Raw genomic sequence first — 22,985 nt, 5'->3', positions numbered from 1 at the left:
TAAGGAATAGTAGTACTACAGCAAATAAGCTTATTCTCCTTAGAAGGGGTGACTGCAGTTCAGTTCTAGCCAAGTGTTGCCTTGCAGCATGCAAGGGCTGCCAGTTTTCTACCCCTGTAATATACTTACTGCTGTTGAGCAAATAAATGAACAATACTTAAAAACTGAGAAACCTAAAATTATCTAGATCAGTGGTTCTTAACTCCCTATACATTATACTTGAGACACTTAAATTTACTTGATATCAAACCATTCCTGATGTCTATGCTCCATGGCCAGGGATTCTGATTTAATACCCTGGAAAAGGACTTTAACTCTACCCTAGTGATGCTAATATGCTACCATGGTTGAAAACCAATGGATCACTAGCCCTACAAAAGCCATGTGGTTCAGATGACACTCATAAAACACTGAAGTGATTGAGAGGAAGGTAAAATGATGAGAATTAAATAGAAAACTGGCAGCCCTTGCATGTTTTGTTTGGCCCATAGAAAGTTGTTTTAACAAATTTTTTAAACAATTTTAAAATTGGGAGATTTAGCATAAAAATTCAGACACTCAGCTCCTCTTGAAAAAAATGGAAGATCTAGTGAGACTGGGCCAGCATTCTTGCAAGGCAATAATTTATACTTTTATGGAGTAAGAAGTAGATTTTGAAAGTATAAGATTTGAGGGAGGAGAGCACAATTGAGGCAGAAGATTGAGCAGAGAGACAACTAAATGCACTGATGAGTTTCCTGAGGGTTTTATGCGGAAAAGTTGCCGAAGTAGGGAGAGCTAGCTTGTTGGAAGATTATGAGAAGAGTATGCCTTGTGTGCCTAAAGTGGAAGTATGATTAATTTTTCTTTTAGGAAGTTGAATTTTGAAATCATGTGAGGCTAGAGATAAAAGAGTACAGCTAAGATGTCTTTGAAGCAATCTAGGCATAAAATGACAAGGGCTTGGACTGACACTAGCTGTGAAGGTGGAAAGCAATGCCCTAGAGAAAACTGTAGGAGAAAATTGGCAGGACTGTTGATTCTTAGATAACAGGGAAAAGAGAGAATGGTCAAAGTGAGACAGGTTAAAGTAGAAACAGGAGAATCGAGATGACCATGATGAAAGTGAATGAGTTGCAAAAGCAAACTCAGTTTTACTGTCTATACCCCATGTTCATCATTCTTGGTGTGTTTTCTATATGTTAATTCTCATTAGTATAACAGGCCCAAAGTTAAATATTCCTAGAGAATTAGGGCCTATTTTCTATCTTTTTCAGTATAAATTCTGGCAGAGGACTATGTGTGAATAGGTGCTACATTGTTTAGCTCTTCATTATGAAATTTCTAATCTTACAGAAAAGTCGAGAGAATGTTATAATGAACCCCCATGTTCCCATCACCTTGCTTTCCCAATTACCAACTTAGGAAGTACTTTTTAATAGCAAGGAAGACAAATATAGTCAAAATGTGTATTTTTGTTTGTAGACTATTTAGACAGAGATAGAGAATATATGCAAGCCATTTGATTAAATAATGCCTACAAAATATATAAAAGGATAAGAAAGATCTCACTACCCAGTGAGTCTCTGGATCTCTGGATCTCTGGATCTCACTACCCAGACAATCTCTGTAAATCTAAGGTCACAATTCAATCCTAATGGAAAATTCACCACAAAATGAAATGAATAAGGACGTTTTTGATAACCAAACACTATATTTGTATCTAATATCCTATGATAGTTTTCTGTAACAGAAATCACTGAGCTCTAAAGCATATCAGATAACTTCTTACAATTGTAAATGTTCTTCATTTCTTCTTTCTAGCTTAGTGTTTTAAGAATTATGTCTTTAAATGAAAATGCAAGACTAAATCAAGATATTTTAAATGTCTTTTTAAAGTTCATTTATATGTGAGATTAAAAGGGAATTTGAATAAATATTAATTGCATTATTAATTCAATATTTAATTAAACTTTTCCTAGACCATATTTGATTCCAACTTGTAGAGAAGGATATTAATATCGATTTTGCAAATTCTATGTATGGGCTCTCAATGCATAATAACAATAGTCAACTTGAATCATATAAACAGAAAATTTATAGTCATCATCTAATAGCATATTTCCTCTGCCCCAGGAATCCCAATTATATTTTATTCATTTGTAACCACAGGGTTTATGATTATTCCTCTTAAGTAAATCTCTGTCCATATATGGCAGCTAAGGTTACATAAGCATACATTACACTTTGTGGTTCTCTTTCTACAAATACTTTTCAACTGCTAATTTTGACATTTGTGGGGTTTGAACTTAAAAATTAATATAATAATAATTATTGTTCTCTGTGTAAGATATTTTATTTGAAAGGTATAGCTAATGAATAATTCCCAACAACAGATTTTTTTTAATCATGGGAAAACCAGGAGAAATTTTTTGAACTATTTGTTTTTGTGTCTTTCTAAAAAATGCACTCCCCATGATGAGATTTGAATTGCATGAGAAAATGACTGTGTACTCTTATAATTGACTGTACAATACTCATGTAAACTGATTTTTATTATAAATGCACATATTGAGAGGTCCCAATGAAGTGGATTATTGAAAGAAGTAGCTGTTTCCTATGGATGCTTTCTAGTGTTTTTACCCAAGCAAAGATGAAAACCTTGAAACTTGCAACTTTTTGGAGTGAATTTTGTTGAATGTCATGTAACTTGATCAAGAGCAAGTTTATTCCAAATGCATTTAATGAAATTAATAAGATAATTGTGTTTCCAAAAAGCCATAATATGTGCAACATTCACACTGTTCACTTTGTCAATTCCCGAAGCACATTAGCTAATGACTATTAGTCTGCAGAGTACTGTGGAATCTGATTATCTTATTTTCATTAATGGGACCCCAGTTTAATTGAACCAGAGAATTGGGTCTTGGTTATTGAGGTTGAGCATTCAGCTACTAATGACAAGATGCAGTGGTCCACTAAGCACAAATCAAAACTAGTAATTTGCTTAAAAATTTAAAGGCAGTTTTCCCAAGCGCTTTCCTTTCCACAGCAGCAGCCTTATTGGATTTTTGCTTCTTTTTAAATAAGAAGAGACTTGCATCCCTAGCTCCTAGCACAATTGCAAATGGCAAATTAATGTATCTGTCAAAAACCATGAGCTATTTTGCATTGGTATGATTCTTATTAGAATTTACTCTTTGAGTTTTACATTATAAAAGATTCAAATCAAGCAAAAAAATCTACTACAAAATAAACCCTAAAAGAAAAAGGAGTTAGAATCTGCCTTCAAAAAAAAATTAAAATATTCTGTAATTTCTTTTTTTCTAAAGTCAGACTTTGTTTACCCTTGTCTTAGGATTTTTTGGTTAAAAAGATGCTATAATTTCTATTTCCAATGTCTAATGATATTCAAAGTAAATACAGTCATCTCTTACATGTGAATTATATATCCCCTTTCCCCCCATTGTCAGTGAAAGTGAGGCATAACTGGTGAAAGAGTTAGTAAGAGATTGATCAATATCTGTAAAATCTGTTACACAGAGATTTTACAAACCATTTATAGAGTGAATTTTAGTTTTTTGTTGAAATTTTTACCAAACATTGAAATGCTTTGGAAAAAACTTTGATAATATAAAACAAAATATTAAATATGAAAAATGCATTTGATCAGTTTGATGATAAATCAGGGCTGGTTTATACCAACTCTTAATTGCTCTTTTACATATTTTTTTCAGCATTATTTGTAATAACAAAAACCTATAGACTATCTATATGTATATAGTAGGGAATGGAGTAAATATTCACAAAATGAGATCTTACATAGCTATACAAATAATAAGGCTGATCTGCCTAAGATAGTCTGGAAAGGTTTCAAAGCTATGTCAATGAAAAATGAAAACCTAGATGCTGTTTCAGTATGATCCCATTGCTCTAAATAAATAAGATAATTAGTATTGTGGTTTGGAGCTATATATGCCCTAGAAAAATATGTCCTCAAATTTAATCCATTCCTGTGGATGTGAACCCATTGTAAGGAGGACCTTTCGATGACCTTATTTCAGTTAAGGTGTGGCCCAGGATGAGTCTTCATCCCATTACTAGAGTCTTTTATACGCAGAATTAAACTCAGATAGATAGAAAGAAAGGCATGGGAAGTAAGAAGCTGAAACTCAAGGTAACCTGGAAGTGAACAGAGAGGCCAGGAGAGGCCACCATATGCATTGCCATGTGACAGAGGAGCCAGTCTTCAGGAAGAAATCATTATTTTTATGACACCTTGATTTGGGCTTTCTTTTAGCCTCAAAACTGTGAACTTTTTAAATTACCGTTGTTTAAGCCAATCTATTGCATGGCATTTGCTTGAGGAGCCAAGGAAACTAAAACAGTTAGTTACCTAAGTATGCTTTTGTCTGCATAAATTTTCCTAAAGAAACACAAGAAACTTAATAATTATCTTTGGGAGAGGTGGCAGTGGAGACAGGGGTTAGAAACATTTACTTCCCATGCCATCTCTTTATTATTTTAATTTTCTAACTGTATTCATGATTTATTTTATCAACAGATGTATTTTATTAGAGCATTTATGGGGCATTTCTAGTTTATTATTTACACTGTTATGTAATTTGAAAAACCCTGTAAAATTAAATTGCAAAAATTATATTTCTCAATTTAATAGCAGTATTTTCATTTAAAATATGTAATGGGAAGGAAATTCAAAATTATTGGTAAGATAAATCTATAATATATAGGTAAATATTAAATGACTAATTTTTATTTATGGTTGAATAGGGAAATATATATAATTATCTATACTATAACAGTATGAATTTCAAAATATTTTAACTGAACTGTAAATTCTCACATACGTTTTCACTAGTGGTCATCAGTGATCTCCAGTAACCCCCAAGAAGTCCTGTTTTTATTTTCATCACAGCACTTACCACTACCTGATATTTCGTTTTACTTAATTGTTTGCTTATTGCTGTCTCCCCCACTGGAATGTGAGTTCAGAACTGTATTACTGTTGTATCCCTAGGATACAATACAATGCTTAGCACTTACCAGGTGCTCAATAAATATTTGCTGATTGAGTGACTGAATGAATGAAACACTAGCCACAAAATGTGAGCAGGTAAGCACTTTAAGCAACAAGTCGTAATCATTATCACAGCTATATTTTAGGAAGTGTTTACTGTGTTCCAAGCACTAAACCCTGAACAGCATTTATCCCATTTAATCCTTCTCCCACACCCTTTTACATAGACACCATCTTAATCCTCATTTTCTAGATGAAGAAACTGAGGCTTTCAGAGATAAAAGTAACTAACCTGCACGTGTCCCCAGGCTGTTTGGTTTAGACCTACTGACTCCTATTAAGCAATTTCTACTACTAGTTTCAAGGATTATCTTCATGGGGAGTCTCTTCATGTTACAGGAAACTGTCCTCTATTTGCAAGACCAAATTAAATGATAGAAATTACCTACTAGGGCTTATAAATAAGCTGTCCTCTTTGTTCAAAAAATGGAACATTTTCTTGAGATAATAAAATTGTTCCCCTAAAAAAGTTATTTGCTCAATATGAGTAAAGAACAAAAGTTAGGCTAATTCTAACTTTTTAATAAACTAAAGAGTTTATGAAGAAAGCTAATATCCTGTGCTTTACTACTTATTACTTTTTATGTTGTTGACTCTCCTAACTTTACACACAGATGACGTTTTTATGCTGTCTGAGGTCCTACTCCAGAGCAGAGGAGAAAGAGTCTTTCTAATTTAGGTTTTAATGTTATTTTATTGCCTTTCAAAAATGCCTTAAACTTTTTATAATGAGATAAGACTAAATACTGGTTTTAATTACTTGCAAAAGTTGAAGACTGAATTTAATTTCCCAGGGCCTTTTCTGCTTTAGTTGTTTACCTGTCTGCTTTTCTTTTCATTGTGCTTCCAAGGTTTGTAGACTGACAGTCCTTCAACAGGTCTAAAAAAAGTTTTTAATTAAAATACTTTGCCTAGGGCATGCCCTTTCAAATGACCAACAGCAAACAAGTACACACACACATGCACACCTGCCTTCCCCCAACATTTGACATGTGCCTGCTTGTCATATTTATTACTTGCCTGGTGTTGAAGCCACTTCAGTTTGCCACACCTGCTTTCTTCCCTTTGAAAAAGGATAGTACAGTAGTATGTTCTATACATGGTTCCTTATAAACCCTATTAATTTTCATCATGCGCATTGAATTATAGTATTCATGAAGTTCTGGTACTTACCTATACAGTCATTAGCAGACCCTTTTTCACACAACAAAACAAAAGTTTTTAGTTAGGTGGCTTCAAAAAATTGCACAGAAAACAAATAACGGAAATGGAAAGAGTCTGCCATGATGCCCTCCAGGCCACGGAGGGTACTGTGGTGAAAAGAAGGGAATATGAAGCCTTAGGAGTCTTGGGCTTGGAGCTCTGCTGTGGATATTGCAAATTTCTAAACATTGTGAGGCTCACTTTCTTCTCTCTGGAGGTGGGATAATAATATCATACAGGATGATGAGAATTGCATAGTCATACGTGCATCTTAATACCCATCATCCTTCAGATCTCAAGTTGAATGTCATTTCCCTGACTCCAAAGTCTAATTACCAATCTCTCTGTTAAAACACAGCATAACTCTTTGCACTTTCCTTCATAGCTCTTACATGTATTCATGTAGTTATTTGTGTAATTACTTGCTTTAATATCTTTCTCCCACATAAAACTGTGAGCGCATGAGGAAGGTGACTCACCCTTCTCCCTGCCTTCCTCAGTGACCAGAGCAACGCCTGCCCAGGCTCCATGCCCAGGCACTATTCGAAAGAATGAGCGAGTGAAGGAATAAATGACTGTGAATGGACTTTGTAAATTGTTAAATGCTATTCAAGTGGAAGGTATTAATGACATATTTATTGAGTATTTACTCCCTACTATGCACAGTATTTAGCATGTTACACACATTGTTTCATATAATTTAATAAAATGCCATGACGTAAGTACTTTTATTAGCCCGATCTTATGGATGCAAAGAGGGAAGGCTTGGCAACATTAAATACCTTGATGAAAATGATATTGCTATACTAGATCAGCCATGTTTTATGTTTTTCACATGCTGTATAACAACACAGATATAATAAAATTAATCCAGTTTAAAGTCTGAATTCTGGTACCAAGCTTAATTCTGATTTGGTTGTTAGAAAATAGATGTAAGTCTTGAGTATGACCCCTCAGTGATTAGAGTTGAAAATTCAGCAGGTTTTCTGATTAAGCTTTGAAAGCCCTACAATCTTAAATGACTATAATAATTAGAACATTGTATCTTGAGACAAAAATGAATGTTTATTTTTCTAAAAGACAATTAGAGACTAGACCCTCAGGTTTTACACTCTAATACAAAGGCATATACCCCTTAGTAAAACAGCAAAATAATTAATGGTAACATCTCTGACCTACACCAAGTTCATTTTCTGCAAACTCAAGAAAATGAAACGCCAAGAGCATGACTTTAATCTAATCTTGATTTTTAACCTTATATTATGCATATTGATATCAGCTTTTAAAAGAGCTCCTTTTATAATTCAAAAGGCATGCATTTCTGCTTGTAGTTTTCTTTTATTAAGATTTTTCTCATTATAGAAACTTTGTCCCTTCTACTTTTTAGAGACCAAAGGTCTAAATTACTTTTCCTTTGAGTTTTAATTATAGTAGATACATAGCATAATATGTGTTTATAGGGATAATTAGTGAAATATGATTATAAACAGAATTATTAAAGTGAAACAGGCTTTCATAATTGGTGTATGTTAATTGTACTAACAAATTTAAAGAGGTCTGTTAATTAAAAAGATTCTAAATAGAGGAATATTGGTATATTTTGCTCTGTGGGAAAAAAAAGTAAAATTTTAAAACTAGATTTAAATTTAAATATGTTGTTACATGACTTTTTAAAGAAATCCTATAGTGGACCCTTTTATTAAACACAGAATAACATCTAATTTTCTGTGGTTATTAATTTATAGCATGTAAGATTTAGGTGTATCTTTAATAGTGACTGGGTGTTCACTGCTGAGCAAGCAAATGTTCTAAGCAACTCAATATATTTAAGAGTTTAATTTTCATTAATTATTATGAACTAATTAATATGTTCATTTTGTTGAAATTATAGCTGGAACTGCCTCAGGATGATTTTTAAAATACTCCCCTAAAAAGTCTCCTTCCTTCCTTCCCTCCCTCTTTCTCTCTCTCTCTCTCTTTCTTTCAGTAGGAAATTTGTTCATGGGTTTAGAGAACATCATCATTCATAAAATAAGGAATTCCCGTATACCTCCCTATTATTAACCCCTTGCATTATTGGTGTGGTACATTTGGTACAATTGATGAGTGCACATTTTTATAATTGTGCTATTAACTGTAGTCCATGGTTTAAGTTAGGGTTCACTCTTTGTGTTAATCTTAGATATTGTGATGGGTAATTCCATTCTTAACTTGGATAGGTTATGACGTCCAATTGTCTGGTCAAGCAAGCACTGGCCTGATTGTTACTCTGAGAGTATTTCATGACTTTGCATCATTAGTCCATTGATTGCATCTGTGACTGATTAAGCCTACAATCAACAAAGCAGATTTCTTTCAGCAATGAGAGAAGCCTCCTCATCCAATCAGTTGAAGGTCCTAAAGTGGGAACTGAGAATTTTGGCACCCAGAAAGAAGAATTTCTGTCTCTACTCCAGACAGACAGCTTCTCCTAGAGAGTTCATTGTCCCCTTCTTCAGAATTTCCAACTTGCAGCCTGCCCTATGGATTTTGCACCTGCCAATACCCATGGTCCAAAAGCCAATTCCTATAATAAATCTCTTAATGTTTACATCTGCCTATCCTTTGGTTTTGTTTTTGTGGACAACCCTTACTAATACAGATTTTATCCACAGTTTTGGTGAGATTTGTCTACCTCATGCTAGGCTCAGCAGATGGGTATAGATTCAATACTGAATAAATGGCCTTTCTCTTCAAAAGAACTTAAATTGAGTTGGGGGAAGCCTGCATATGGATAAAGAATATGAAAAATCATCCAGAATTGTCCATGAAATATGTTTGAACAGAAAGATACACCCATAACTGAATGGTTTACAGGATTGGAAGGGAAAAAAAACCTCTATGTACTCCCTTCCCATTCAGCCCCATGCCACATTCCATACTGCCCTCCAGTGCCCTCAGTGGGTGTTTCTGAGAAAATACTCATTTGAGAACAAAATCAATCATCTAAAATTCATTCTACTTGGTCAGGAAAAGTACAAATGATGACTCTATAACAAATTTTCCAAGTGGCCTTGGATTTGCATGTCCCTTCTGTTAGCCATCCCAAGAGACTAACAGTGTTTTGTTGACTACAAATAGATATTTATAAATGACTAGGAAAAAAATACAGATGCTGACATAGCCAAGTCTATTTGGTAACACAAGGCAATTTCAGATGTCACTTGAATAGGCATCTGTTTGTGGTCCCATAGTAAGGGTGCTATTGAGTGCCTCACCATTCATGTAAACGTCAGAGTCTTGAGCATTGGTGACCTTCCCTTTACCCCACATCCTGGTGGTTGTTCAGTCCTATCCAGTCTTCCTCCTTGACTCACACATAAAACCCCATGTGGATTTTGCTTAAAATGAAACTCTTATCATAGAAATATTTGAGTTATTTGATACAACTTCCCTTTTGACTCATTTCATTTAATGATTCATTCATTTTGCTCAGCAAGTATCTGTTACATGCCACCTACTCTGTCATGCACTGGGCTAAATACTGGTGATCCAGGGGTGACAAAAGCAGGCCACCAAGTTTACATCTACTGAAAGACATATTAATCAGAATCCCATGGAGACATGTAAAACTGTAATTCTAACAAGTTCTGAGAGAAAGGTGGTGGAAGTGCCTTTATTGGGGTAATATACCCTAGTGAGGGATGTTGGGAAAGACGCATGACCTGAGACCTACAGGCCAAGATGGAAGAAAAGCTTTCTGGACATGAAAAACAGCATGTACGAGTGTCTCGTAAGCAGGAAGACTTGAGAAGTCCAGTCTGTTGAGAGATCAAAAAATAGGGGGAATAGGAAATGAACTGAGGCCAGAACTTGCGAGTTTTTGCAGGCCATGTTAAGGGCTCTTATCTTAATCCCAAGAGCAGCAGGGAAGCCTTTGAAGAGTTTTCAGTGAAGGAAAGGGAATGACTAAGTTTTATGTTTGTAGAAGACTGCTCTGGCTGCATTTTTGGAGAAGGGGTGGGACAGAGAGCCAGAGTGGACATAGTAAATCCCTTGAGAGGCTTTGCAGTCATCCAGGAGAAGGATGATGTTGGCTTGGATCACAGTGCTGTTGGGAGAGATGGAGAGAAGTGGGTGTAGATTGGACATGGAGAGCATGGTAAGGGAGGTGCCAAGACTAAAACCTAGGCTCTGACTTTTAAAACTGGATGGATTGTGGTGCCATTCATTAGACCAGCTTGTCTGCTTGGCATTATTGACTCTGAGATATCTTTAAGGTGTCCAAGAGGAACTAGTCAAGAAGTTTACTGAGTACAAAAACTGGAGCTCAGAGGAGAGGACTAGGCTGGAAATATCATCTAATTTCTGAATCTGCTTTACAGTAGTCAGAAAAGCTATCCAGACTGCTGCTTGAAAAAGACAGAAAATTCACCTCCTCAATAATCAGACAAGCTTTAAGCAGAGAAAGATGCCCTTGGGTTGAGCTTAAAACTTCCCTGCATGTGAATTCTACTCATTAGTTCTGGTCTGCCCATTGGATAAATGAAATTTCTCTTCTACTTAATAGGGCTTCAGGAATTTGAAGAAAACTGGCATCGTACATGTTGTCAACCATTTCACCATCTACCTCAGATCTTCTGTCCAGCAAAGTTCTTTCAGTTAAGCTTAATAATCTAGCTCCTGCTCATCTCTTCCACTTCATCTACTACAATCACAGAAACACAGAAGAACACTTGTACATCTGCACACATATACACACATTACTTCCATTCATACCTAAATATTTGGAGTTTCCAGAGCCTGGTTTTTTTTTGAAACCTGTGTGCCTCTTATGCCATTGCCTGAAGAGTGCTTTTTAATTCCACTCTATCTACAAAATTACACCTCTCCAGCAGAGCACATGAGACCAACGAGCTATAGGAACTTTTTTGGTGATGCAGGTCAGAAGGGAACTAGCTAGTAGTTCAGGTAGTTCCATGACTGTGAGACTAATGTGGACTTTCTCAGGGCCAACATCATATTCAAGTTGGTCACAGTGGTCACAACATCATATTCAGTGGGGCACAACTGAAGGCTTTCTAGGTAGTGGGCAGTGTTTTGAGTTAAGGGTCATCACCATCACCTGCTCCTCCTGATGAGGGAGGCTGATTGCAGTTAAAAATAGCCCCACGGTCCTAATACAATCAGGATTCCCTGGGCAGCCTTCCAAGTAGCCATTCACAGATTGAGACTCCTTCGTTCCCCTGAGGGCCTTAAAGTACTTCACAGGATCTGATCTGGGAAATGAGAGAGGGTAGGGGAAGGAGGGTTATGCAGGAGGTTTTAGGGGCCAGGAAGTGGTTTATACGTCTCCTTTTTTTTTTTTTTTTTTTCCAAATTCTATTCAATTTATTCGTTTTTTTAAAAAATATTACATTCAAAAAATATGAGGTCCCCATTCACCCCCCCCACCCCCCACCCCACCACTCCCCCCACAGTAACACTCTCCCCCATCATCATGACACATCCATTGCATCTGGTGAGTACATCTCTGGGCATCGCTGCACCCCATGGCCTATGGTCCACACCATAGCCCACACTCTCCCACGTTCCATCCAGTGGGTCATGGAAGGACATAGAATGTCCGGCAATTGTCCCTGCAGCACCACTCAGGACAACTCCAAGTCCTGAAAATGCCTCCACATCTCATCTCTTCCTCCTATTCCCCGCCCCCAGCAGCCACCATGGCCACTTTTTCCACACCAGTGCCACATTTTCTTGATTATTAACCACAATAGTTCATGAATAGAATATGATTAAGTCCACTCTAATCCTTACTGTATTCTTCCTTCCTGTGGACCTTGGCTTGGTTGTGTCCATTCCACATCTATGTCAAGAGGGGGCTTAGATTCCACATGGATACTGGATGCAATTCTCCTGCTTTCAGTTGTAAGCACTCTAGGCTCCATGGTGTGGTGGTTGACCTTCTTCAACTCCATGTTAGCTGGGTGGGGTAAGTTCAATAAACCAGAGTGTAGGAGCTGAAGCCTGTTGAGGTTCATTTCCTGGCTATCATATTGTCAGTCCAGAGATTCAAGTCCCCTAGATATATCTTAAACCCCAGCACCAAATATAATTCCAGTAAAGTAGCAGGAAAGGCTTGTGAAGAGAGATCACATCTGAGTCCAGTTCCATCACGCAGAAACACCAGCTCCAAAGAAGGGCCAACTGACATGGCAGTGAACTCCATCTGCCATGACCATAGAACCTGTGGGTCTCTTTAGCCCTCAAAAGATACCTGGGGTTGTATCTACTTTATCTGTCTCTGGGACTCTGCTCAGGTGTGCATAAGGGCAATCCTTCTGATAACCTCCAGACTCATTTTTAGAGACTCATTGCCCTATAAACTTATTTGTCCTTTCCATTTCCCCCTCCTATTCCACTTCTCACATCCACTAGCCAGAACTCAGTCACATGGTCCACATAACTGTAAGAGAGGCTATGAAATGTAATTGAGCTGATGCCAAAGGAAAAGGCAGCCAAGTTTGGTGAGCACACTGTCTTATCCTAGAGGTGATACCAATAGCCTCTCTTTCTCCTTCAAACCTTCTGTGATTGCATTGCCTACTAAATTTAGAATAGGCTCTTGGCATTTTAAGGCTTTCTGCTGTATGATCCTAGCCTACTTTTCCACCTAAGCTTTTCAGCTCAGTATGCCCCAAGGGTACCCTACCTGTTCCCTCTTTCGTGCTTTTCCTCAGGCACTTTCTTCTGCCCAGGGTGCCTTACATTCTCCTTCTTGAAATCTTACCAGTCATCCAAGGTCCATTCAAAAGGCCACTTATTCTTCATTCCCACTAATCTACCTTATGTTATAGTTACTAGTTTACTTATCATCTCACTCCAGACTCCCTCAGGGCAAGCAATATGTCTTACCACTATGTGTCACTGACAATCTCTGGAAATGCCTGAGTCAGTGCTCAATCAGGTATTTGTTAAATTGAATTGAATAGTTTTATTTAAATTGTTTCTTTAAAGAGAATATAAGATGTGTATTTTATTAGTAAACTTTTTTAAAGAAAATATTTGTGGCAGTTATTCTCAAATGACAGTGAGCATACGAATCACTTAGGGGGAACTTGTTAAATATAGCTTTCAGGGGAACATTTGTAGGTCAAGTGGTTGTGCACCTGCTTCCCATGTACCAGGTCCTGGGTTCAATCCCAAGTACCTCCAAAAAAAAAAAAAAGGTATAGCTTTCATACTTTGTTGGCGGGGAGATGCCATGATCATGAAGTTGGTCTTCCCAGGGTGAGGCTTATCCAATTGAACTCCCGTGTACTAACCCTTCTGGTTTCCCCAAATGTGGGAAACCCAACTGCATAGTTTGTGGTTGTGGGGGACAGGGTTCACACTTTCCTCCTAAAATGAGAAAGAAACAGAAGAAAGAGAAAAAAAAAAATGTAATAGAGATTTCTACCCTCAACCTAAGATTGTAATTTAATACATCTGATAGATCTGACATAGGGCTCTAATTTATGCCTTTTTAATAAGTACCTAGGGTGATTCAGATCTTATGACCCCTTGACTATGCTTTCAGAAATATTGTAACAATGTTGTTTATCCTTGTACCCATTAATGGACCATTATTTTCTTCCTTTAACAAAACAGATCAGTTTATTAACAGAGGAGCAGGTGGTATTCGGACTAGTAAAAGTCAAGATGTTTGTCATATTGCCTTTGGATCCAAAGTGCTTGGACCACCTCCACTCTCTGGCAGAAGGAATAACCTGAGGATATCCAGTGAGGTAGGAACAAGTTTCAAAGAGCTTATCTAAGCATGAGTGGCCTGGTGAGGGAAGGTTTTTTTCTCAGTGCAGGGGGGCAAAAAGAGAGAGATACATGCCAAGCCTTGAATAAATCTGGAATAGAAAGTGTGGATTTTAAAGGACCTCAAAATTGTTTCCTTTTTGTCATTTCTGCATAACCAACATTTTAGAGTATTCTTTTCATTAATATGTTCACAAAACTTATAGGCAATATATGAGCACATTTTGCTTTCTCCTTCAAAAAGAAGTTGGATTATCACCAGACACCTTACAATGAACAGATTCTCAAATGTTATATTTTTTTTATTTTTAATTTCCTCTGAATTTCTGGCATACAGCAGAGATTTTTAATTCAACTCCTACCTACTAAAGATGAAGTGTAGCAAATAAGCACATTTTAATTTATGTGTCTAAGAAACTTGCATGTCTTCCATTTTATCTCACAATATTTTTCTCCTTCTGTTTCTAATTTTCTACCATAATTTCCTCTCCAACACTTTTAACCTCCATATTTCCTCTTTTTTTCCTCACTCTTTATTTGTCCAAAGATTATTTTTCCTGCTTATAGTCTATAGCAGGAGTTCTTAGCCAAGGTCTGTGAGCTTGAATTGAAATTCAAAAAAAACATTACTCTTCTGGGGACATGTTGCTGCAGGTGTGAATTATTTATTAAATAATACACAGTATAGTGTAGAATTAGTGACTGGCAAAGGGGTCCATGGAACAAAAAAGGTTAAGAACCCCTGGTCTATAGAAAAATAAGTATAATTCCTATATTTTTAAATGTACAGATTAATTCCCTTTCTTTCTAGACAATAAGATCCATTGGGTCCAAAAATAACAGATCATGCCAACAGTCCAACATAGAGAAGTGTGTTAATAATGCAGAAATGTCGACCTTACTGATATCTGCATCTGAGGAGCAAGGAGATAAAGAAAACATTCACCAAATAAAGCAGACTCTACCTATTCATGGTAAGAAAGAATAATGCATGAAGACTGGTATCTAGTGGAATAGTGAGTAATGTTCCTGTTAAGATAAATCAGAAGTTATAATCAAGACTGCATCTTAAATACAGAGAATAATCAGTTAATACAGAAAAGAGTGGTACATATTGAAATGTGATTCAGATTCGTATATATGTACTATCTTCTGGAACCTGTCATTCTATTTACTCAGTGGTTCAAATTGCTATAGTACCTATCATTCTATTTACTGAGGTGGTTCAAATCGCTATAGTAGCCTGTGAAATAGCATTCAATTGTCACTATATTTTGGAAACTCCGTGTGCATTTTAAGCTTTCTTAGCTTAATTTTGTTTTTTAATTAGCCTCTTCCATTTGTAAAGTATTCTTTGATTATTGTCTCTCATTTGATACACAAAACAACCCATTACCAGTAGTAACGGTATCCCCTATTTTACAGATGAGGAAACTGAGGCTCACAGGAATATGTAACAGTGGCCTCAAATGGTCACTGTGAGGATTTGATGAGGGAAACATAGCATCATGCCAAGCAATTACACATTCAATAAATATTAGCCACTGTTAATATCATTATTTAACATATATCATTATAAATAAAACTTTACTGAAGAATTTTTCTCCAAGTTTGACCTCAGTTCTCCAGGAATCTTTTAGAAACTACTCTTTAAGCTGATGTTAATCATACTTAGCTATACTTCCCCTTTTAAGGGAACACATGATTTTCTTCTATTGGCTGTCAACTTAATTTTTATATTTTTAATAGATATGTTGCCTGATTAACATTAATCAAATTAGTTGTAGCTAGCTTTCTCTAAGGTTATATTACATGAATAAAATATATCAGTAATTTAGAAAGCCTGATACAGTCATAATATCAGAATAGGAATAAACCCCTATCTCCCATGAAGGAGCAAGTTGTAGTTTTCATGCAGCCTAAGGTTGTCATTTCAAAGTGATAGGTAAATATTCTCATTATAGCTATAATTGTCTTTACCAAATTATTTCAAACCATACAGTACTTTCTGTTTTGGTTTTTTGTTCCTTGATATGAAAATGTACCAGCCAATCTACGTATTATGCATCCACATCCCCCCCAAGAACCATCAGCAGATAAGAATAATAACAGAAGAAGATTACGGCTAAAAAGCACGAGCAGAGAAAGGACAGGGACACCCAGCGGTATGGCACTAATTCAATATTATCTTATATCTGTATATTATTCAGGGCAATGGAATCTCTCTCTGCAGGTTGTAAATTTCAAAGGATTAAGAACCAATTCATTTAAAATATAAATGTCTGTTCTACAGGGATTATGGAAATCAAATTTTCTGCAAAAGAATTGCTCTAGAGCCCTAACAGATTTGCCAGATTAAATAGACAGTACCATAGAAATAAAGGACTTCCTATTTTTACTCTCCAAGGCTGAATAAACTGAAATTATTGTTTTTTTTTTAAATGGCCCAAATGTGATAGAGGAAGTCCCTGCCTGCAGACTTTACTAAAATTGAACTTGACTATTATAATTTTTCATGTTTCATTTATGTCTCTTCTTTGGCCCCTTTCCAGATTGTTTTTTGCATTCACTGTCTTTCCCTTTGGACTCCTTGCCATCTGATATAATGTAGGTTAAAATTTAAATTCTTTGCAACCAGTAAAGCATTAGACAAATATAGATGACTGTTATAGTTATCCCTTTAAATTTTGGATTTGAAGCATGCATATTCACATATACAAAAATTAGTCTATCCTGAATCAAGCCCAAAGTATATATGTACACATCTGTTTGTATAATTTCTCAAAAATGTAGGGTCCTTTTCCAGGCTTATTAAATTCAGCTTGCTAGGTTTCAAACAAGCTGAATTTTTATAAAATAGTTGGTAAAAAATTAAATCTGCAATAATGTCTGCATCTGTCTTCTTAAAGTTGTTGAAGAAAAGAGCTTAGTTTTCAGGAGTCATAGCTTAGCTAAGACAACACACTCCGTTTTATTTGGAACCGAAAGAAAAACATAACACCCTTTTAAAATTATGGGTTTTGGAATTCCTTTTATCACATTTAAAACTTAAAATGACTCTATGCAAATATCAAGGAATTACAAGATATACTGCTACAAAAATGCATTGAAGTTCATCTTAAAGCATTCCACTGAAAAAGAAAAAAAAATTGCATGTTATTTATATTATTACTTCTCATTTGCTTTTAAAGAATCAGATAGACAAGTATACCAAATTAATTCCGTTCTTCAAACATTAATAACTTTTATAACAGTCAAAAGAAGTAATATAGTGGAATTTATTCCAATCAAGGCAGTTCTTCAGAAAATAACAGGAATGAAGATAAAGCAACTACTGTCCTCACCACTGTCGGCCCACAAAGAGCAGAGATGTTGAACCCCAGCTCTCCAGGACCTCAGTCTCCTGACCAAGCAGGTTGGCACTGTTAATCATACTGTAATTGTTAATAATTCATGAAATATAAATACCTTAAATATTTCTTCCCCAGTCATTGTGAAAAGTTGTGATTTAGTCCTTTGCTAAGGCTTCTAATTTCTTATAAATCTTTTTTTTTTTAATTTTTAATTTTTAAAGAAGCCTGAGATTACATAAATGTTACATCAAAAATATAGAGGATTCTCATAAACCCTACCCCCTCCCCCTCTCACACTTTCCCACATTAACAACATCTTTCATTAGCGTGGTGCATTTCCACAAATTTATGTCAAATTTTAAGGAAAGAAAGTATTTTAATTTTCAGGTTTTAGTGCCCTGCTGCTTGTCCTGTTCCGAATGCAATTTTAAAACTTTGAAATTTTCACTTGACATAGTCAACCTCCCCAAAGATTATCTATTATTGCATTTCCCCAATCCTTTTTCTAATGGAGATGGTTGGAGTGAAGAACATTGAGCTCATCAACATATCTTGCCTAGCAGGTGTGTGGTACTTTTACAAAGGCAAATTGTTTCTGAGCTAGGGAAAAAGGAAAATAAATGAAAATTGTTTGTAGTTTGTCAGTCTTATTTATGCAATGTTGAAACCTTCATTAAAATGTTAGGCGCAATTAGTGTCTCTAGCATAAATCTGACTGTAGAAAAACTAATTAGATGTTTAGGTGATCATTCTTGCATTTATCTTGTTTGCTGCAATATTGTGATTACACAGTAATTTACATATTTTCCTAAGAAAACACACCAAATTATTCATTACAATTGATATGGAAATACTTGAGGTAAAACTACAAATTCCCAAAAAAGCATTGGTAGTAAGATAATTAGAATTAGTTTGGTGTAATACACTCCTTTTACTTTGATTTTTTGACGCTTAATAATATGTTTGTCAATAAGTTATGCAAGTTGTTTAACTGCATAATAAAGATTCCCAGGAATCTTTTCCTCCAATTTTCTTCAGATATCCATATACATAAAGCAACACACTGGTTTTTGTGGTGTTTTGCAACATCTATAGAGCGCCTAATGTGTTTACAGCATACCTACTCTGTTCCTTTAGAGCACAGAAGGGTTTGGATCTAACTTCCCTGATTCAGGATCATTTACACACTGCCTGCGAAGGTGGCCAAATGAAGTAGATTCAGCTCACCATTGGCCATGTTCCTACAGACTCTCTCCCTAAAAATGGGAAAGGCTTGTCCCTAAGAGATTTTATCTAAGAAGTATACATGTATTGCCCTTTTTAATGGTCAAATTTTGTTATATACTAGTAGCCTTAGGTTAAGATAAAGAAACAGAGGAGTATAATTGTGAAACATTTTATTTATGCCATCAGTGTTATTTTCATTAAAGGTCTTTTTTAACTTTTGCTTTTGTAGTATAGGCTTTAGCGTTTCAAGTTTGCAAGTCTTACATCTCTGTTGTTTACTTTTATTATGATGATAAATATAATAGTACTCAAGAGTCAGGTATAAAATTACCATGTCACATTATGGTTGAAAAAATGATGAACTATTTCTTGCTGCCATTCTAGAGGAGAAAGTAAGCATGCCATAAATGTTATTATTTACAAAAATCTGTCCTTTCCAATTTGTCTGGGTCATAGAGTTATAAGATCTATCTCAAAAATTTTTTAAAAATTAAACATTTTTAAAGTTTTGGTAAAAATCTATCTCAGTAGCAGTGTCTTAGTTTGCTAGGGCAGCTATAACAAAGTACTATGAACTGGTTGTCTTAAACAACAGGCATTTATTGGCTCACAATTTGGAGGTGCAATTTGGTGGTACAATTTGGAGGTATCCCAAAGTCAAGGTGCTGAGAGGATCATGCTTTCTCAGAAGTCTGTTCTCTGGTGGTGGCTTGCCAGCAAGCCCTGACTGTCCAATCTCTGCCTCCATCAAATGATGATATACCCCTTTCTGTCTCCTTCGCTGGCTTCCACTTCTCCTGTATCCAGTTTCCTCTGCTTACAAAGTCTCCAATCATGCTGGGTTAAGGCCCACCCTTATTCAGTATAGCTTTAGCATCTTCAAAGAGCCCACTTACAAATGAGTTCACAGCCACAGGACCTGGGTTAGGATTTGAACATGTCCTTGTGGGAACATGATTCAATTTACCACAAGTAGTAGACAGTATTTTTATAGAAAACATATAATGTTATGCAAAAAACATTTTCATGTCAAAATGTATTCTCCTAAAATTAAGCATAAAGGTCTTTGACACCCAGCAGAATTCATCAGTCAGGCTAACAAATATTTCTATGGATTTATCATTACTTGAAAAGTCTACTCGGTTTAGTCTGTGAACTGTCCTGTTTCAGTCAGTAGAATGGAGAGAAAAAGACGGTCAACCTTTTCATGATATCCTCTCCCACAAGATTTGTAATCCAAATTGTGCCCCAGATATTTTGTTTAAAGACGCTTGTTAACTACGCTGACCTCCTACAGTTAAAAGGAGATATAGTAACTCAAACCCTTTTAAATTTGTAAGATTTTTCTCTTCTGGAATGTCCAATTAATGAGACTATGCTATAAAGCACTTGCTGCAAGACAGGTGATAATTATTTCAGACATAAATTTTCTGGCAAGTGTTTCAACTCAGATGGAGAAGTGCAAATGGGTTGCCGGTAGCTATAGGCACTGATCTGTGGGTTAAATGTTTAGCAAGTTACAGGATGGTAGATAATTTGCTGCCTCCCTTGGCTTTTGCATTTTTTGCATAAATCTCTATTTCAACAACTAGAAATTTTAATCTAAATTCCCATCTAAAATAACACTTATGAAACACTACTCTAATTTTTGTCATCTTTTTTAAATGTCAGATGAGTGGATATTTCCTGAAAATTATGATCACATTCCCCATTTGGCGTCCAGCAGACAGTCTCTACTTCTGGATGATGACTCCAACACTTCACATCTGTGGCCAGAAGCCAGCAAGGAAAGTGAGCAGAACCAACAAGCAGAGGAAACCCAGATTGTTCCAAAGGGCATCTTCACTTTTTCATCAAGGCCCCGATCAGCACCTCATGGAAAGACTCAGAGTATGTCCCCAGAGGAGTGCCCATTTCTTTTGGATCTACAAGAGAATAGCAATGGGATACGGAGAGGCACCCAAATGGAGGATGATTTTTATGGCAGTAACAGCAGCGAAGAGGTACACTGCTTTATGAGTAAAGTAGTTTTTAAGCACAGTTGTTCCATTAGCTCCAATAAGCACTAAACTCACTTGAAATGAAGGAGGGGAAATCAACCTACTATATATAAAAATGCAGCAGATTGCGATGTCAGTCAATAGTTGCATCAAGTTGTTATGGTAACTCTAAATTGCTGCCTTTTTTATTTACAGTCAGCCAATTTCATTTTTAATTATGGAAACCAGTTCTGGTGTGTGTTTTTTTAATTTTAATCTTTGTCTCACAGAATGAGAAATAATGGGAAGTTTAGTTATATGATAGCAAGACCAGTAAAACCTCAAGAAAAACATATTGTTCTAGATCTCTAGGGAAATGGTGTCGCAGTTGCTAAGCATTCTGAATTGACAGGTTTCTGGCTTCCTTACTCCCCTGCCATCTTTTAACCTTAGACCTATTAGGATTCATTATTTTCCATATGGCCCCAGAATTTCAAGAGCTATGCCCATTAAAGTTTAGTTAATGAATCATAGATTAGCATTAGGATTTGCCTTACAAGGAGTTGTCTGTTTTGGAATTATTTAGAACACAAATATATCTTATAAATTAGTTAAATTCATAAAAAGGTTTTTGAAAATAACTTGTTAAAAATTAAACTAATGTAGTTCTGAAACATTTTCCTAGAGCATAATACATTTTTGTAACTCTTTTTCTCCATTTGAAAAGAGTTTGTGTGTGAAATTTCTTTAGCATTTTTTAATAATTGGTATTCATATTTTCTGAAAAAAATAATCATTTTAAAAGAGCAGATTTCAGTCATGTTATAGTTTAATAATATTTTACAAGTCATTTCTGCTAAAATTATAGAAGTAATTTTTAAAACTGTTTTATGTATGCTTATAAAACTTTTTAAAATTACTATAACTGATCAAAAATCTCCCATTGGACAGTAGGAAATAGCGCATCTAACAACTTAAGTCCATAGCTCCTATCTGCAAAGCTACTTGAGAATATGGTGTGATTTTTCAGGCAGTGTCTGTTTTTTTTTGTAGTTCTTAATGAGTTTCCCCAACAAGATACATAGAGGATCCTTTTTTCACAATACCTTTACTTCTGAGTGTGATAAAACTATTCATCATATCAAACATAAACCTACTACAAACTGCTTTATACAAAAATAGCACATTTGATGCCAGCATTTTAAATGTTGCTTTTGGACATTTTTGTCCCTCTCACCCTTAAGCTACAAAACCTGTACAATGGATATTCATCTTCAGCACCTTTAATAGTGTCTCCCATCTTCCAGCAGCCCCCTCCCAGGGAACAGAGCTGTCAATCCTTCCACAGTATAAACTGGCTAATCTGATAAAGTCATGCATTTTTATTAATGGCATAGGCCCATTCCCTTCCCACATGCATAGCACCATCTTTCTAATTTAACCCAAAAGAATTACTTTAATGGTGGGAATTTCATGAAAGGTAGGAAAAGGTTCTTTGGAAAAACAGTGAGGGAAGTATTATGGGAAAGCTGCCCTGTAAGTAACACCATGTGAGGAACTTACTTCTTCCACTTATATGAAGGATAAGCCTTGAGAAGAAACAATAGAGCTTCAAAGGAAAATGAAGAATACCATTTCTGAATATTTTAATTTATCACTTTAAGTACTTACTTTTGCTAATAGCTGCTGTACTTCTGAAACCCTTCAGTGTTTATTATGCCTACAAGTTACTTATTACCAACTACATGAAATTGAAAACAAGTTCATCATGCATTATCCAAGCCCTCATTGACACAGCTATCTGTTCACCCCAATGGAATGACTATTAGCATATGGCTAGAATCTGTGATGAGACCATCTCTTGGCTAATGTCTGCTCTAACCCACCTCTAAATGGCAGCTAAAAATGGCAGCCAGAGAAGACCTGAAACCTTGCAATATTATGCAGGCTTTGGTGTTTCCTGTTAGAGAGACTACTAAAATATAAATCAATGTACTAAAATATGTCCAACAAAAATGTTGGTCTGTAAATTTAAACAAGTTTTAGAATTTGTAATCCCTCATTACCAAATTGGTTTTATTCTTTTTTCTTTTTGGTGATTTTTTCCTGTTTATTTCCCTTCTATTAATTTTTTAAGTTGATGGGGAAATTAAATTATCTGTTTGAAATGGTGATTTCTAAATAGTTTTTGAACTATTAATTAATTGAGGCATCCTTACTAATACTTACATTATTTTAGTATGTTATATAGCCTTAGAATAACATAATTAAGGAAAGCATAATGTCATGGTGTAAGTAATGGTGGATGAATGAGTAATAATTACACTTATCTTACTAGGCTTGACATTTATAACT

General features: G+C 35.6%; 1 protein-coding gene and 1 non-coding gene across 10 annotated transcripts in view; both read left to right on the top strand.

The window, feature by feature from the left end:
• CFAP20DC (CFAP20 domain containing) overlaps positions 1-22,985 on the top strand; it is a 341,279-nt gene that overhangs the window by 184,656 nt on the left and 133,638 nt on the right. For 4 of the 9 annotated variants that reach the window (XM_058288692.2, XM_058288689.2, XM_004477744.5 and 1 more), the window contains exons 8-12: positions 13,913-14,049; positions 14,883-15,045; positions 16,120-16,236; positions 17,364-17,486; positions 20,323-20,654. In XM_058288692.2, the coding sequence (XP_058144675.1) occupies positions 13,913-14,049; positions 14,883-15,045; positions 16,120-16,236; positions 17,364-17,486; positions 20,323-20,654 (872 nt within the window). The remainder of the gene's footprint in view (positions 1-13,912; positions 14,050-14,882; positions 15,046-16,119; positions 16,237-17,363; positions 17,487-20,322; positions 20,655-22,985) is intronic. The other 5 variants (XM_058288694.2, XM_058288693.2, XM_004477745.5 and 2 more) reach the window with 2 other exon arrangements.
• Positions 13,503-13,665, top strand: LOC111760356 (U1 spliceosomal RNA). The gene has a single exon (XR_002794060.1). It is a non-coding gene; the product is annotated as a U1 spliceosomal RNA (small nuclear RNA).

Source organism: Dasypus novemcinctus, chromosome 26 (assembly GCF_030445035.2).
Source record: "Dasypus novemcinctus isolate mDasNov1 chromosome 26, mDasNov1.1.hap2, whole genome shotgun sequence".
Lineage (NCBI taxonomy): Eukaryota > Metazoa > Chordata > Mammalia > Cingulata > Dasypodidae > Dasypus > Dasypus novemcinctus.
This window is presented reverse-complemented; position numbering and strand designations above follow the sequence as displayed.